The sequence below is a fragment of the Drosophila ananassae genome, chromosome 2L (genome assembly GCF_017639315.1).
Source record: "Drosophila ananassae strain 14024-0371.13 chromosome 2L, ASM1763931v2, whole genome shotgun sequence".
Lineage (NCBI taxonomy): Eukaryota > Metazoa > Arthropoda > Insecta > Diptera > Drosophilidae > Drosophila > Drosophila ananassae.
In genome coordinates, this window is record NC_057927.1 from 26,423,126 (window position 1) to 26,439,087 (window position 15,962).

The 15,962-nt window shown below is 41.3% G+C and overlaps 5 protein-coding genes across 5 annotated transcripts; 2 read left to right on the top strand and 3 right to left on the bottom strand.

Annotated features, from left to right (window-relative positions):
* Nucleotides 1–142: 142 nt before the first annotated feature.
* On the bottom strand, nucleotides 143–1,448 carry LOC6505918. The gene is made up of 5 exons (XM_001964580.4): nucleotides 1,167–1,448; nucleotides 1,003–1,095; nucleotides 782–938; nucleotides 589–722; nucleotides 143–517 (listed from the first exon to the last, which is right to left on the bottom strand). Exons 1-5 carry the CDS (start codon nucleotides 1,243–1,245, stop codon nucleotides 162–164), a joined length of 819 nt encoding a protein of 272 aa, XP_001964616.1. The 5' UTR covers nucleotides 1,246–1,448; the 3' UTR covers nucleotides 143–161.
* Nucleotides 1,449–2,750: 1,302 nt separating this feature from the next.
* Nucleotides 2,751–6,810, top strand: LOC6505602 (fibrillin-1). The gene is made up of 4 exons (XM_001964579.4): nucleotides 2,751–2,908; nucleotides 2,963–3,126; nucleotides 3,199–6,524; nucleotides 6,577–6,810. Exons 1-4 carry the CDS (start codon nucleotides 2,801–2,803, stop codon nucleotides 6,630–6,632), a joined length of 3,654 nt encoding a protein of 1,217 aa, XP_001964615.3. The 5' UTR covers nucleotides 2,751–2,800; the 3' UTR covers nucleotides 6,633–6,810.
* Nucleotides 6,673–7,966, bottom strand: LOC6505917 (protein takeout). Its single transcript, XM_001964578.4, has 4 exons — nucleotides 7,738–7,966; nucleotides 7,430–7,679; nucleotides 7,238–7,371; nucleotides 6,673–7,177 (listed from the first exon to the last, which is right to left on the bottom strand). The coding sequence occupies exons 1-4, from the start codon at nucleotides 7,838–7,840 to the stop codon at nucleotides 6,828–6,830; spliced, it is 837 nt and encodes a 278-aa protein (XP_001964614.1). The 5' UTR covers nucleotides 7,841–7,966; the 3' UTR covers nucleotides 6,673–6,827.
* A 127-nt stretch (nucleotides 7,967–8,093) lies between these two features.
* LOC6505916 lies at nucleotides 8,094–9,437 on the bottom strand. The gene is made up of 4 exons (XM_001964577.4): nucleotides 9,246–9,437; nucleotides 8,930–9,167; nucleotides 8,740–8,867; nucleotides 8,094–8,682 (listed from the first exon to the last, which is right to left on the bottom strand). The coding sequence occupies exons 1-4, from the start codon at nucleotides 9,328–9,330 to the stop codon at nucleotides 8,372–8,374; spliced, it is 762 nt and encodes a 253-aa protein (XP_001964613.1). The 5' UTR covers nucleotides 9,331–9,437; the 3' UTR covers nucleotides 8,094–8,371.
* A 1,763-nt stretch (nucleotides 9,438–11,200) lies between these two features.
* On the top strand, nucleotides 11,201–12,659 carry LOC6505603 (DNA translocase FtsK). Its single transcript, XM_001964576.4, has 2 exons — nucleotides 11,201–11,389; nucleotides 11,735–12,659. Exons 1-2 carry the CDS (start codon nucleotides 11,381–11,383, stop codon nucleotides 12,437–12,439), a joined length of 714 nt encoding a protein of 237 aa, XP_001964612.1. The 5' UTR covers nucleotides 11,201–11,380; the 3' UTR covers nucleotides 12,440–12,659.
* The last annotated feature ends 3,303 nt before the right edge of the window (nucleotides 12,660–15,962 follow it).

Consider the following 15,962-nt stretch of genomic DNA (forward strand, 5'->3'; position numbering starts at 1 on the left):
CTATTCTGGCAGTAAAAACTTGAAAAAAAATGTTAGGTCCATTTTTGTCAAGGGAACTTACGCACCAATATCTTGTAGATATCTTTATCACTTAATTTTGTATGCTCTGAAAGGGAATATTTCCATTAAACGATAGGAACTCTGAAGTGCGAAAATTAATTTTAGTCAGTAATCATCTTCGATTTGCGACCATACAAGGTCAGGGAGTTAGGTATGTCCTCCACAAAAAAGCTTGCGGGAAAAATGCTAAATGTCTTGTGAAGCAAATCCAGCAGGGTCCGTTCCACAGTCTCCACCACTAGTGGACGTAGCGCCTCGAACAAATCCCGCCAGTTATCGTTAAAGAACTGGTTGGTACCCTCCTCGACCTCTTTGCTCCGCCCATTGAATAGGTTTTCCATATTGGTCCGTACTTTCCCGACCTCTAGCTTAACCTTTACGGAAGTCACGTTGTAGAACGTGAAGCCGGCCCTTTCGTAGAGCCGCGTCTTGGTACTCATCAGTATATCCAGGTCATCTATCAATTAAATGGATTAATTGTTGGGTGGTATTAATATTAATACACCCCAATACGAAGCAATTATTCACCTATTTCCAGCACGATTTTCCCGGCTCCGCGCAGGGGAACTAGTAAAATTTTTCCAACCATTTTGTACATGCCATCCATGCGCATTTTGGGCAAATAGATCTTGGTGAGCCAACTGAAGTCTTTTTTACTGACCCTAGCAATAAATTAAATGGGTCATTCTAACCTAACATTGTATATTTAATAACTACTCACTTGCTCTCCTTGATCACCATTTTGCCAAAGCCGCTAATTAACATCTCCGTAAGATTCGCAGCAATGCTGGCCACATCGCTATTATCCTGTTTAAATACCAGCTGCTCCTGTTTCATGGGATCTATTTGTCCAAAGGACTTTTCAATCTCCGGTATACCTATAAGAAATGATTAAAATTGTATTGGAAGGTGAACTATATTATCTATATTCCTTGGACTCACCCTTTGTTACCTGGTTCATAAAGGCTTGGATGGAGCGGGTGGAGCATTTGGTGAATTCCGGTTCGTAAATCCGACATGATTCAATATATGGGGCTGAATTTTAGATAATATTGATTAGAATTTGATTTGAGTAACAAAGGGAAAGAAAGAAAGCTTTTACTTACGCTTTTCTGTGTAGATCTCAACGCTCTGAACCCCCAAGAGACCGGCGGGGATAAGAAATAGTATGCCAATTATGTTCATGTTGAAGGGATGACGTCAATGTCACTGCCACAGTCACCGTCAGCGAATCGGACTTAAAACGCTCTAATGTCGAATGAGAAGTAACTCGAACTGATGCTGGCTTTTATCTGAACTTTATATATACTCGATGCTAATTTTGACATCCGACCGACTAGAGTGCAATTGATGAATTAAATCTGAGGTCCGGGCAATACCAGAATTGAGGCATTTTCATTAACTTATAGTAGCGGTTGAAATGTATTCCATATTTATTGCACGAGTATTGCACAAATAAAAAAATTCTATTAAAACTAAAGAGTATAGATTAAAAAAATTATTTTTAAAAAGCTAATGGAGACAGAAGAAGACTTGTATATATCTAATTTTTTAATGTAATGTTTTTTAATGATCTTACTTTGTTTTTCATTTTCTGTCAGTGTAGCCAGTCGGTATGCGACTCTGAAAGTGTAGCGACTTCACCTTGCCACCGAACCGGTAAGCTAATTTTATATCTATCTGGAAAATACGCTGGTAGCTACAAAAGCAACAAAACAACAATGTTTGCGCCAATACTTGCATATCATACTCATATTTTGCTTTGACTTGGGCAAACTTAATTGCTCCATGTCAGGTGGAAATAAAAAATGTAATCGCCTTAATAAAATCATTAAACGGGGAGACGACAGCATCTTTGAGAATAACCACAATATGTCCCTCTTTGAGGGACAATAAAAATAATTAGAACTTTGGACTGTGCCACTAGTATGAATATAAATGAGTTCATACTGATAAAAACGCTTCATTATGATGTAATGGCCTTCTAACTATGTTTATAATTATATTCATTGTGGATTTAAAAAAAAGGTGATAAGCTCGATTTTTGTATTTTAATTACTAAAAAAGAAAAGGACAGTTAATAAAATGTAAAATTAAATATTTATATGTATTCTTTTACAAATATTAATACTTTATGCGTAAATAAGATACTAATTTTATAAGCTAGCTATAATTATGTAATTTAATAAGTCATCATGAGTTTGACTCAAAGTTATTCAATGCATTCCTTGGGTTCTGATAAGAACCCTCTAAGCCTGTGTGGCGTCTCGCAAATTGCATGCCTCAGAGCTTGTGAGCGCTCTTGGAAACTCTTAACCGCCAAACAACGGGGGGGCAAAGAAACACTCTGAATGTGATAAACTTAACGGATGCCAATAGTGTTGTTTTGATAGATATATAAAAATTAAGGAGGCCCTTATGTGTAACAAAATTATAAATGTATAAAATTTAATAGTTTTAAAAATGTGGTGGGGCTTTCAAAATGTATAAGCTGAACTAGTCACTAGAGACTCTAGTTAAATAATTTAACTTTCATGTGCATATTTCTGAAGCATACAGAAGCTTAAGATGATAATTTTTTGTTATATTTTATTACAAGAATGAGCAAATGGGTGGAGAACCACCCTAATGCCATGGAAATGTGAATGAGAACAAATGGCATTGGCGAACTGATTTTTGCGCAGAGAGTTTTAGTTTCATTTCTAAGTGGATCAGAGCCTTATGAAGACATATTTCCATCATGTGGATTGCGAAAGTGCTTTTAATTTCCATATTCTTAAGATTGGCGGCGGCTAAGATCGGATATTGTCCGACAACAAAGTGGGACCCGAAGAAAAAATCAAGCACAGTGAGCAGATCATTAATTAATGAATACATTTTTAATTCGGACTTCAACCATTAGGTGATACAAAATTGTTGTTCCGGCTATGAAAAAAAAATTTCGAACGGGCGAATGCAATGTATTCCCCGATGTGACACTCCTTGTGGCTACGGGGAGTGCACCAAGCCGAAGGAGTGCACATGCAAAAAAGGATACGTCAATTTTAACAAGCAAAAATCAAGCCGGTAATGTATTTTATTAATGAATCATAATTTTAGGAATCGAAAAGCTAGAAATTCTATTAACAATAATTCCAGATGTGTACCCTTCTGCACTGGAGGATGCAGCCGTGGAACCTGCCAAGCTCCTGAGAGGTGCGTCTGCAGAAAAGGTCATGTCCTGGACAAAAAAAGCGGAAACTGTCAGCCAATCTGCCCCAGTGGTTGTCCCAACGGCAGGTGTCTGGTGCCCAATCGTTGCACTTGCAACAAGGGGTATGAGTTGAATGCGACGGCGCAGGTGTGCTTCCCAACCTGTAAGGAGAATTGTGCCCGTGGTTTTGGCTTCTGTGCAGCTCCGGATCGCTGTGAATGCAAGGCGGGCTATAAACCCAAACCAGGCTCCACTTCGTTCATGTGCCAGCCTGTGTGCAAAAACGGATGCGATAATGGCGTTTGTAGAGCGCCCGACGTTTGTGAATGCAAGCGATTTTTCCACAAAGATGCTGATAAAAAATGTGTACCCACTTGCGATCCAGATTGCCTAAATGGAAACTGCGTAAAGCCCTCAGTTTGTGAGTGTTGGTCGGGCTATACGGCCATCAGTCCATCCGTCTGCTTGCCGGTCTGCTCCACAAGTTGCAAGCACGGATTTTGCGAAGCGCCGGAGAAATGTGTTTGTGACAACGGATATTCGATGCAGAATGGCTTGTGCACCCCTGTCTGCGATGGTGATTGTCAGAACGGCAAATGTGAGGCGCCAGGACTCTGCACCTGCAACGCAGGATATGAAAGAGTCGATGGGAACAGATGCGCGCCTGTTTGTGACGGCGCATGCGTAAACGGACTTTGCGCTTCTCCTGGAAACTGCATCTGTTTCAAAGGTTACTTCAAAGATAGCAAGGGAAATTGTGAACCACTTTGTGAAGGAGGCTGTGAGAACGGGTTCTGTGAATCTCCTGGAAAGTGTGCTTGCAACGAAGGATACAGCAAGGAAACGGAGAACAACTGCGCCCCAATTTGCGAGGGAGGATGTAAGAATGGATTATGTGAATCTCCTGGAAAGTGTTCTTGCAACGAAGGATACAAAAAAGAAACAGAGAATACCTGTGCCCCAATTTGCGAGGGAGGATGTAATAACGGATTTTGTGAATCTCCTGGAACGTGTTCTTGCAACGAAGGATACAGCAAGGAAACCGAGAACAGCTGTGCAGCAATCTGCGAGGGAGGATGTGAGAATGGATTTTGTGAATCTCCTGGAAAGTGTGTTTGCAACGAAGGATACAGCAAGGAAACGGAGAACACCTGTGCCCCAATTTGCGAGGGAGGATGTAAGAACGGATTGTGTGAATCTCCTGGAAAGTGTTCTTGCAACGAAGGATACAGCAAGGAAACAGAGAATACCTGTGCCCCAATCTGCGAGGGAGGATGTAAGAATGGATTTTGTGAATCTCCTGGAACGTGTTCTTGCAACGAAGGATACAGCAAGGACACGGAGAACACCTGTGCCCCAATCTGCGAGGGAGGATGTAAGAATGGATTTTGTGAATCTCCTGGAACGTGTTCTTGCGACGAAGGATACAGCAAGGAAACCAAGAACAGTTGTGCCCCAATCTGCGAGGGAGGATGTAAGAATGGATTTTGTGAATCTCCTGGAAAGTGTTCTTGCAACGAAGGATACAACAAGGAAACCGAGAACAGCTGTGCAGCAATCTGCGAGGGAGGATGTAAGAATGGATTTTGTGAATCTCCTGGAAAGTGCTCTTGCAACGAAGGATACAGAAAGGAAACAGAGAATACCTGTGCCCCAATCTGCGAGGGAGGATGTAATAACGGATTCTGTGAATCTCCTGGAAAGTGTTCTTGCAACAAAGGATACAGCAAGGAAACAGAGAATACCTGTACCCCAATCTGCGAGGGTGGATGTAAGAATGGATTTTGTGAATATCCTGGAAAGTGTTCTTGCAACGAAGGATACAAAAAAGAAACAGAGAACACCTGTGCCCCAATCTGCGAGGGAGGATGTAAGAATGGATTTTGTGAATCTCCTGGAACGTGTTCTTGCGACGAAGGATACAGCAAGGAAACCAAGAACAGTTGTGCCCCAATCTGCGAGGGAGGATGTAAGAATGGATTTTGTGAATCTCCTGGAAAGTGTTCTTGCAACGAAGGATACAACAAGGAAACCGAGAACAGCTGTGCAGCAATCTGCGAGGGAGGATGTAAGAATGGATTTTGTGAATCTCCTGGAAAGTGTTCTTGCAACGAAGGATACAGAAAGGAAACAGAGAATACCTGTGCCCCAATCTGCGAGGGAGGATGTAATAACGGATTCTGTGAATCTCCTGGAAAGTGTTCTTGCAACAAAGGATACAGCAAGGAAACAGAGAATACCTGTACCCCAATCTGCGAGGGTGGATGTAAGAACGGATTGTGTGAATCTCCTGGAACGTGTTTTTGCAACGAAGGGTACAGCAAGTACACGGAGAACACCTGTGCCCCAATCTGCGAGGGAGGATGTAAGAATGGATTTTGTGAATCTCCTGGAACGTGTTCTTGCAACGAAGGATACAGCAAGGACACGGAGAACACCTGTGCCCCAATCTGCGAGGGAGGATGTAAGAATGGATTTTGTGAATCTCCTGGAAAGTGTTCTTGCAACGAAGGATACAGCAAGGAAACCGAGAACAGTTGTGCCCCAATCTGCGAGGGTGGATGTAAGAACGGATTGTGTGACTCTCCTGGAAAGTGTTCTTGCAACGAAGGATACAGCAAGGAAACAGAGAATACCTGTGCCCCAATTTGTGATGGAGGATGTAAGAATGGATTTTGTGAATCTCCTGGAAAGTGTTCCTGTAACAATGGATACATTAAATCTCCTGAAGGCGGGTGTATACCTCTTTGTTCCAAGGGTTGCCAAAATGGTAAATGCGAATCCCCCGATGTTTGCAGATGTGAGGATGGTTTTACTTATGATGTGGATGTCGGAAGGTGTGTGTCAGAGGAGGAAGCCTTCAGAGAAGTCGAGGATTTCGCTGCTAATAGGTGCGAGCACTACTGTTGGAATGGAACCTGTCTGAATGAGGAGTGCCAGTGCGAGAAAAGTTACAAGTTGCATCGGGATATAGAAAACCCCGACCGATTTTTATGTCTGCCCATTTGCGAAGCGAAGTGCGTCAATGGGTATTGTGTGTCCCCGGAAGTATGTGCCTGCTTCGATGGCAGTACTCCAGTTTCTGGCTATTTGTGTCAACCAACTGAGGCTAGTAGTCCACTAGCACCATCTCTTCAAGACAGTAAGCATAAAAGTCATCTGAAGTGGCTTTTTATTGCCATTGTGGCAGTCTCAACCACTTTGGCACTGCTGATCGGCTTGTTGATGTGCTTGCTCTACAGGAAAAGGACATATCTAGTGGATAATAATGGTAAAATATAAGTTATTTTCCTTTTATACACACTTCATCGCTATTTTTACAGAAAAACAATTCGGCGTATACTTCTCAGCCAACAAGGCGGATATCATTCGTGCCTAATACTTACCTCCGTAACTAGCTATCTCCAGAAGAACCGCTGTTGGAACCAGTATCTAATAGGCTTTATTGAATTTAAATAGCTTAAGGCCAATGTTCTTACATTGAATACATTTTTTATAGACCAGGGACATCTTTACAAATGCAGTAAAAGCCAAATTAGAATTTGGCCAAATTAGCATTTGGCTTTTGCAAAATTTAACTAATTTTCTTGGGACCATATAGTTGTTGTGGCGTGGGTATGTCCTCGACAAAAAAGTTTGCAGGAATCAAATGAAATACCGTAGACATCACATCGTATAGTATGTTTTCAACAGTTTCAATGATTAAGGGCTTCAGTGCTTCGTAAAAATCACGCCAATTCTCATTGAAAAATTGATTCGTGCTGCGTTCGACCTCCTTACTTCGGCCATTAAATAAGTTGTCCAGGTAGGTACGAACCTTTGTGAGTTTTAGTTGCTGGACTCGAACGGAAGTAACATTGTCAAAGGTGAAGCCACCTTTTTCATAAAGACGCGTTTTTGTTAACAGAAGGATATCCATATCATCTAAAGAAGAATGGAGTTAGGTCTACACATATTCCCCTTTCTATGCCATTTTTCACTCACCTATTTCAATAAAAATCTTTCCGGATCCGCTGAGAGGTATAAGCAGAATACGTCCAGCCATGTCATATTTGCCATCGAGTCTCATTTTTGGCAGAAAAAGTTTGGTTTGCCAGCCAAAATCCTTTTTGCTGACTCTGAAATGCATATTCTAATTAAAGTCCGGGTCGATTTAAACTAATTGTGTATATTTACCGACTCTCCTTGACATTGGTCTTTGAAAACCCTTTGACCACCAACTCTGTAAGATTGGCTCTAATGGTGGCCACTTCGTTGTTGTCCTGTTTGAAGACAATATCTCTGACCTTCATGGGGTCGAAAGGTCCGAAGCGTTCCACCACCTCCGGAATACCAATATTCAACTGATCTAGAAGTTTCTGAATGCTGTTCGTTGAGCATTTTGTAAAACCGGGTTCATAGATCCGACAGGACGGCAGAAAGTCGGCTGTGTGGGTTTGAGACACTTTTCTAGTATGATCCTTCACATCTATTGACTTACTTACGCTTTTCGGTATAAAAGGCAACCGCTGAGACCAAGGCGACTCCGTTGAGGCACAAAATCACAATTATTCCAAGCGGCCTATGGCCATGGCGCGTGCTGTTCATTTTGGCTAAGTGGCAATGTATCTTGTATCTAGTATCTGAATCTAAGATTCTTACAGCCGCTGCTCAGTCACATCAATCGGTGTCAAGCTATTTGGTCGACTAGACGGCTTCTGGCTGTTGGCCAGCATTTTATTCTCACCCGCCGTGATCCGAGATACGAGATTCGCAATCCGAGACCCAACTTCGGAGTCTCTCAGTATGGTAACGACTTACAACCACTTAACGATGCCGGGGCCAAGTACAAACGGTTTTATTTTCATATTTATAAACATTTATTTCACCTATTTCCTGGCTTAACAAGCGGCTGTACAATATTATTGTCTTAAGTGTATGAGAGAAGATATATCACTGAAAAAGTTGAGTAATTTTAAGTTTTTCCATATTTTTTCTGGCAGTCAACAAATAGAATTGTTTAAAAACGTAATATCTAACCTAATTCAGTTGTCTTTTAAAAAATACAATCAAGAGGTTATTAGACTTAGAAACCTTCAAAAAATCTGATTATACTTTTAAACCTGTTTTGAAATCTTCTCAGTGAAAGTCTTTGATCAAGTAGGTGGCTGGCACAAAATTGAACGTCTTCTTGAAGCGATCCAGGAGCACTCCCGAAACAGTTTGTTCCACTGCAGGACGAAGAACCTCATAGAAATCCCTCCAGTTCTCGTTAAAGAGCGTGTGAGCAGTGTCCTCCAGATCCTTGTTGCCTCCAAATAGATTCTCCAGCTTGATGCGGAACTGTTTGATTTCGCGGAAACTAACCTTAACACTTTGCACATCCGCAAAAATGGCTTCTGGAGATGTGCGAGGCTTCACCGCCATTTCCAAATAAATCAAAGCATTTTCTATCAAAAAACTCTAGTTAATTATGACTCGCGGAAGCGGAAACTTGATTTACTAACCAGATTCAAAGTAGCCAACTCCATGCCCATTAAGATTTAGGGCCACCACATGTCCCTTCACCTTGTAATCGAAATTAAAGCGCAGTTTTGGCACTGTAATCAAAGCCTTGGCCACGTAGTTGTTGTAACTGGAAAGTCAGATCAGAAAATATAGATGGCTTTAGGTTATGATTAAACAATATATTTTTACCTGGCCTCTTTGACTACCGCCTGACCAGCTCCAGCAACGTGGACTTCCTTCAGATCAGCATTAATGGCTATGGCATTATTAGTGTCCTGCGAAAACTTCACACGCTTTATATAGAGAGGATCGAAGGATCCCACGGCACTGTTTCCAGGGATGCCATCCTTCCATTGGCGGAAGAAAGCCTGAAAGTTGCTGGTTAGGCAAGGATTATCCCCCTCGGAGCAAGGTGTAAGGAAGTCGGCTAAAACATATACGGTGGAGTTTAAGAAATCCTTGTAAATTACTTATTGTAGTCCTTGAAATCTTTGAAAATTCTTACGTTTTTCGGCTAAATACTTGGATGCAGCGCCGGCTGAAACACATACTAATAGTATGGTCAAGAACTTGGACACTTTGATGAGCATTTCAACGATTTGTAGCTAAATTTATAACTAGAACTGTTTGCTTCGAAACCTCTGAACCAAATGACGATTCATCCCGGGTTCTCTGAATTTTATCCGAAATGAAATGCCGAAATGTGCAATTTTAAAATCATTTCTTTGTTTCGGCGTTTTATATATTTAGTTTATATATTCCAACTCTGTTTTCGGTTTAATTAGTAAGTAAACAAGTTTGTCCGCATTAGACTTGTTGTGGTTGTCGTACAGGGTGACTTAGTCAATTTCGAGAAGTCATATGATCCGGAGCCCTCGCCTAATAATGCATTAAACTTGACATTATTACCTAGCCTTTTGGCTCGAAGCCGAATCCATTTCCAGTTGTAAGATACAAAAGTGACATATATAAAATATGGTATATATATACAAATGTCTAGATGGGTATCTGTGTGTTCTAGTCAGTGATTATCTCACTTAAGCGACAGCTCAACTGGTTTTCCAACCCCATTAAAAATTGTCAGGTCGTTCTGATGACAACAAACTGATCTGTCGAATTTATTCGATTTTATAGATCGTCTTTTTGAAACTTAGTTAGGAAGGGCTACCAATTCTGCAACATCTCTCTAAATAGTTTCATAGTTATGTGAATTTAAGAAGCTAATAGCAATTGTTTGCATTCACCCATGACCAAGGTTGGATTTCTTGGGTTACTGAACTTGCATCATAAGATTTATTTTAAACTGCATATTCATATGTACGTCACAGACACACGTCACAGTTTCATATACTCTCTTAAAAAAATAGGATAAAAGGTGGTTAAATATTACTCAGATTGTGAGCAAGTTTGACAACTGTCTAATTAAAAACTTGCAAATAAATAAACTCATAAATAATCATATGAAAAATCGAAAAAGTCATCGCCGATTTTAGGCACCTCTTTGACGCACAACCTCCTCCCGGCAACCTGTTTTAATGGACGAAGCATTGGACTAGGTCAGTAGACCAGAAGCTAACTTTCGTATGGCCATTAAGTTTTTGTTGCTGCTCTTTTGTTTTTGCTCCAAGTGTGAGTTTTGGCAGACCAAGTGAAATGGCCAGGTTGTGGTCAAAAGCGGCTTAAAGTGCCCAGTTGTGGTTACAGTCTGGTACAGTGTCGAGGTGTCTGGCCAGGTAAGTGCCACCGATCAGAGCTTTAAACAAAGGGGGAAGAGGTGTATTTTACATAATTGGAATGCCTAGCAAGTGCAAAACTTCCGTGCCAGTCTGTACTGGCATTTTGCTTAATTCTGTTCAGTTTATTTCTGGATTGTGGTTCTCTGATCTCATTGCGTATGCGTGAGCTGTGCGGTCTGGAAGCATAAATTGCTGGCCAAGGTATTGGCACAGCGATGTTAATAACCAGATTGGAAATAGCTTCTAGAACAGAGAAAAAAATAACTAGTTAAAACGGAGAAATTGTGCTAAAAGGTTTTATAGAAATAAAGATTTCTCAACCCCTCAAAATAGCAAGAAACTTCTCCTTTCTTGTCATTCTTCTTCAACTTTTTATTTTTGAAATAAAAAACTATATTTAAACGAATAATTTTTTCAGTGTTTCGGTAGCAAGTGTGTGGGTATTTGTTCATGTACTCACGCCCAGCTGTCCGACGACTGCTTTCAATTTCTATGCTGCATTCCAAGCCCCCAAGTCGAATCGGTTCTCGGATCGGGAGTCCGAGCCTCGTTTCGATTTCGTTTTCGATTTCGTTTCAGCAGCTGATCGCCGATCCAGACTTCGGCTCGACTTCAGGTCGAAGCTTTATTTTGTATTTTGTCTGGCGTACATAGTTATTTTTGCCGTCGCCCCCCAGACCTCCCTCGGTGGCTCGTTTTGCGAAATGTTGCTTGTGGTATAAAAAGCGTTGCACGCCCTGATTTTCTTTCGAGTTTGTCGTTTCGATTCGCAGAGTCTCGAGTGCAAGTGCAGAGCCTATTGCTTATAGTCCAGAGCCATTCCAGCAGTGCATCTAGTTAAGTCAGAGATTGGTGAAATCGGTTCGACATTGACGGATATTCAGTTCTAAACGTTGGCAGAACGATGAAATTGGTAAGATAGCCAGCAAGGTCGACGAAAAGTGGAAACGAATTGGACGCATTATTGATATGTTGGAAACCCAAAGTGTTGAATGAAACTGCGCAGTGATTCGTTTAGAATGCAATTTAGCAAACCGGTTCAGATCCAATGTCTATGATAAACGGCCAACTTAATTGCTGTCCTTGAGTGATAATCATAGCCAGTAATTGAAACACTGCATTGTGAAATGCCTGCTCCAAAAGTAAAGCAATAAAGCCCCAAACTCATTAGTAATTGCAGCTTTCACAGTTAATGGGTGTGACTTGAAGCTCAAAATGGGATATGCAAATTATTCAACTCTTTGTTTGCTTTTTGCAGCCCCTGGTTTCGGCACTTTTGCTGGTGGCGTTGGCCCACAGTGCGTATGCGCAACACCAGGACTACACCACCCCAGTGCCCATTTTGAAGCAGATCGACAAGCACAACGACGACGGATCCTACACCTATGGCTACGAGGCAGCGGACAAGAGCTTCAAGATCGAAACTAAGTACCCCAACGGCGAGGTGTACGGAAAGTACGGCTATGTGGACGACCAGGGCAAGGTGCGGGAGATCGAGTACGGAGCCAGCAAGCGGGGATTCGAGCCCGCTGGTAGCCACATCAATGTGCCGCCTCCAACGCTGACCAACACCAATCCGTATCCCCTGGGACCCAACGAGATCGATGACGGCCAGTACCGCGAGGATCCTGCCGTCTACTACAAAGACCAGAAGTTCAATCGTCCTCTGTCGCCTGCCAGCAAGTTTAGCTTGAATGACTTTGGGCGTGGCCAGTCCTACGCCCCGCCCCCACAGCAGCAGCAGCAGCCGCAGCCCGTCCCCCAGCGTCCTTACTACAACCCCACCCCCCAGTACTACAACCCCCCAGCCCCGCAGCCGCGCTACTACAATCCCCCCGCCCAGCAGTCCTACTACAATCCGCAGCAGTCGTACGCCGGACTCCCGAATCAACACCATCCGGCTCTCAGGAATCTGAACATCTATACGGGCTCCTACAGCATCGACTATACGGGCCGGAAGTAGAGGCCAGGATCGGGGGCAAGGATCAGGGGACAACCTTTGAGTTGGGCCAGAGAGACAGCGACTGAAGTGTCCGAGGACAATGTCAACATGTTACTGCCAAATAAATCAGTCACTCCGCATATCCCACAGATATCTAAATAGTATCTACTGTTTATGTATGTTCTTCCACGTACTATATATGTGTAATAAAACGAGTTTCCAGACACAAAGTGTTAACAGAGATCAAATGGCATTCTTTAATAAGAGAAGGTGTTTAACTTAATTGGACTCGATCTTTCAAATCCATAACTACTTAGTGCTGATTGAGAGGTTGCATTTTTCTACCTCAGTGCCCAGAAGTATTTCAAGTATCTGCTTTGGCATTCAATTTAGCCAACTACCAGGTTCCGCTTCAATTAGGCCGCCCCGCAAACAAAGCCCGAGCCCAGAAAGTGGCCAATAATCGTTTGGCCATTACGTCAACACAGAATAATCGAGCAACAAACACAAAAAAATAAAAACAAACAAAATTGAAATAAAAAACCGATTCAGTTAGAAAACCAAAGTGGATTTGCCGTTGACTTGGAATTTGGTGCACTTATGCAATGTGCTGGCCCCAAACCACTTTCAAATGCACTGCCACCAACGGCCGGACCAGTTGGCCAAAAGCAAAGTACTGGATACTTGGTGCTGCCTTGTCTTTTGGGTGTGTAGGGGCGTTTGGTGGACAGTGGCTTAGGGTTTTCTCGGGTGCTGGATAATAGGCAGACCCCGAGTTAATCAGCTTTTCATAACTAAATTGTGATTTGATCATGTAATTTAATTGGCTCTTAATTATGCTTATAAGCTAGGGTTTTTTGGGATTTATAATGAAATTAGGGTAAGCATTGAATTATGGAATTTGAAGTTAAAAATAGAGCACTTGTTGTGAATAGGTATATAATTTCCTATTCCCCACCACTGTGCATTATGTGCAAGTCGAAATCTTAAATTGTTTCGCTGCTGAATCCAACGAAGAATCAAGTCCAGACTGCACCCATTATAAAAACCCATACCAGCAAGTATTTACCAACACATGAGTGCGATTATTTATATTTTTTTGCAATATTTGTGTAATTTCAGAGCAAAAATGATTTTTCGCTTTGAAACTTGCTTTTGGGGCGTTGCCATAACTCGAGAATTTCCTGCAAATTTGTCTGCTTTGTTATGGGATGTGGATTGTGAACAGCTGCCACACTTACAGCAGCAGTTGCAGCAACAGAAGTGCAAGACACAATTGGAGGGCACGCAGCCATCAGAATGTGATTGTTATATTTGCACTACAAAAATGTGTTGGCGAAGTGGAGGCAGCTAGATGCTGGGTCCTTTTTCCAAATGCTTCAGTGACTTTTGCACTTCATGCTGCATTGAATATAATTCTGTAAAAGCAAACCTCTTATTGTGTGATGATAGTTGGAATGTAAGAATTTAAGGCACGAAAAAGTATTTACTTTCCGTAAAATTTATTTAAAAAGTTTCCTCCAGAGTATCTTAAGTTCGAGGTATACTTTCGGATATTTTCGCAAGCTCGTTCGACCTTGATCATGTCGGTGCGTCTACGCATGCGTACAAGTTCAGGTGCACGCCCATTAACCCCTCGCTCCTTTGTCCACAAAGCCAGACTGAAAACTAGTCTTTGATATGTTCAGTAGAGACCTGAAACCACAAAAAAATAGCAATCTTACGCACTTGAAGACTGGAAACCGCCCTGCGTCATGGGCGGCACTTGAAAGTGGTTACTGGTGTGGTAGGGGGTATAGGAGGGGTCGACAGACTCGGCGTGATGGTTTCCTGGTCTGGTATGTGGTGCAGTGGGGATAACCAGTTTTGAGTTGAACTATCACCATCCCGTTGCGCTGTGGCCTGCCTTTTTGCAACGGCAACGGTGTGGTTTGAGCTTAATTCCAATGGAATGACTATGACAAGGCCGCTCGATTTTACAGCAGAGTTCTGGAGGCGAAGGCGTGGATTGCAAAACGGTGACATGTTACCTGATTCTTTGGCAAATCAGGAATTTTCGACATTACTCATACGCCATGTGGTGCCGCAGTATACGGAAATTGTATAAAAACTATTCAGAAGTATGTTTAAAGGTAAATATTACCCATACGCCCTGTTGAACCCATTAATATGTCTTATTACCAAGTTATGAGTTAATAAAAACTTTGCAAAGGTACCTTTAAAATAATCAGTACTCTGCTTCACTGGACAATTGAATTCCCTATAAAGTTTGAATTATTCATTTGAGCACTATTTATAACTTAAGATAAAATAGCAAATATGAACCAATTTCCTTTAGTGTATTGAGGTCATAAGAAAAAGAAAATGGCCTGTACTTTTGGGCCTGGCCTACACCGTCCAAATTCGCAACACTTCATTTCACTTTGTCGGCATGTTCATTCATTAGCCGCACGGCTTTTCAACTTTGCTTCATTTTTCACAATTTATGGGCCACGCAGTTTTGATTAATTGTCGATGGCCATTGGAGTTCCATCCCATTGGAACATGCTGCCATGCCACCCACAAGGTTAAGGCTGGTGTACGAACTTATGCCCTGATTTCGAAAGTAATTTATTAAATTTGTGAGATTTGCTAAAGTGCTAAGAGCTAAAGTGCTAAGAGCTCAAGGAACTCTTGAAATTACTAAGGAAACGGAAAATCTATTTCAAAGAGTAATGAAGGGGAAGATATTAAATGCTGCCATTTGTTAAAGAATCTTTGCAATTATTTTATATTGTTTAAAATGTGTTTTAGCAAAGCTTTTTAATAGCTTAATGGTAACACAGTGTTACAAAAATGACAAAAGTGAATGAACTTTTGAAGTGACATAGTAGGAATTGTTCATTGGGTCGAGTATATCACAAAACCATTTTTGAAATATTTCTAACACCCTCAAAATCTTGATTTATGGTTAAAAAACCGTTTTTCGGGACTTGTTTGCGCTTAAAAATTCCTGAACGCGTTTTTTTCAACCGATTTCAAAATTTTTGGTGTTTTTTAATAGTGAAATGTTGTAGCTTTTGAAAAAAAAATTTATCTTCGATTTTGTTAAACAAAAAGAACAACATTTTTACACCTGAAACTGAAGTTTTCGACTTTTGTTCGTGTTTTTCGGATTTTGATGCCAGTTTTTCGGTACAAATTACAAAAATTCTGTCATTTTTGCCACATATCAATGTTGTCTCATTGATTCTGAATAAAACGAGACAAATTTCATCAAAAAATTATGAAAATTAGTGAAGTTATAACGCTTCTCCCAAAAAAAGTCAATTCAACCTTGCGTGCGCTCCGGAGTACCTGTGTGTATACGACAGGAATATGCTCTTCGTCTTATAGTGCTCGCATGGTTTTATTGACTTTTTTTAGGAAAAGCGTTATAACTTCAACAATTTTTATTAGTTTTTAATGAAATGGGTCTCGTTTTATTCAGTATTAATGAGACAATATTAATATATGGCATAAATGACAGAATTTTTGTCAGAAGAAAGCAATATACTCTTATTCT

What these genes read in the sequence shown, in the direction of transcription:
- LOC6505918 (XM_001964580.4), bottom strand. Translation starts at nt 1,245, where the DNA reads ATGAACATAATTGGCATACTATTTCTTATCCCCGCCGGTCTCTTGGGG. An exon ending in TGAGATCTACACAGAAAAGC is followed by an intron (nt 1,096 to 1,166) that starts GTAAGTAAAAGC and finishes TCTAAAATTCAG; the next exon opens with CCCCATATATTGAATCATGT. An exon ending in TATGAACCAGGTAACAAAGG is followed by an intron (nt 939 to 1,002) that starts GTGAGTCCAAGG and finishes CATTTCTTATAG; the next exon opens with GTATACCGGAGATTGAAAAG.
- LOC6505602 (XM_001964579.4), top strand. Translation starts at nt 2,801, where the DNA reads ATGTGGATTGCGAAAGTGCTTTTAATTTCCATATTCTTAAGATTGGCG. An exon ending in AACAAGCAAAAATCAAGCCG is followed by an intron (nt 3,127 to 3,198) that starts GTAATGTATTTT and finishes CAATAATTCCAG; the next exon opens with ATGTGTACCCTTCTGCACTG. An exon ending in ATATCTAGTGGATAATAATG is followed by an intron (nt 6,525 to 6,576) that starts GTAAAATATAAG and finishes CTATTTTTACAG; the next exon opens with AAAAACAATTCGGCGTATAC.
- LOC6505917 (XM_001964578.4), bottom strand. Translation starts at nt 7,840, where the DNA reads ATGAACAGCACGCGCCATGGCCATAGGCCGCTTGGAATAATTGTGATT. An exon ending in TGCCTTTTATACCGAAAAGC is followed by an intron (nt 7,680 to 7,737) that starts GTAAGTAAGTCA and finishes AAACCCACACAG; the next exon opens with CCGACTTTCTGCCGTCCTGT. An exon ending in ACCAATGTCAAGGAGAGTCG is followed by an intron (nt 7,372 to 7,429) that starts GTAAATATACAC and finishes TATGCATTTCAG; the next exon opens with AGTCAGCAAAAAGGATTTTG.
- LOC6505916 (XM_001964577.4), bottom strand. Translation starts at nt 9,330, where the DNA reads ATGCTCATCAAAGTGTCCAAGTTCTTGACCATACTATTAGTATGTGTT. An exon ending in GCGGTAGTCAAAGAGGCCAG is followed by an intron (nt 8,868 to 8,929) that starts GTAAAAATATAT and finishes CTGACTTTCCAG; the next exon opens with TTACAACAACTACGTGGCCA. An exon ending in AGTTGGCTACTTTGAATCTG is followed by an intron (nt 8,683 to 8,739) that starts GTTAGTAAATCA and finishes GTTTTTTGATAG; the next exon opens with AAAATGCTTTGATTTATTTG.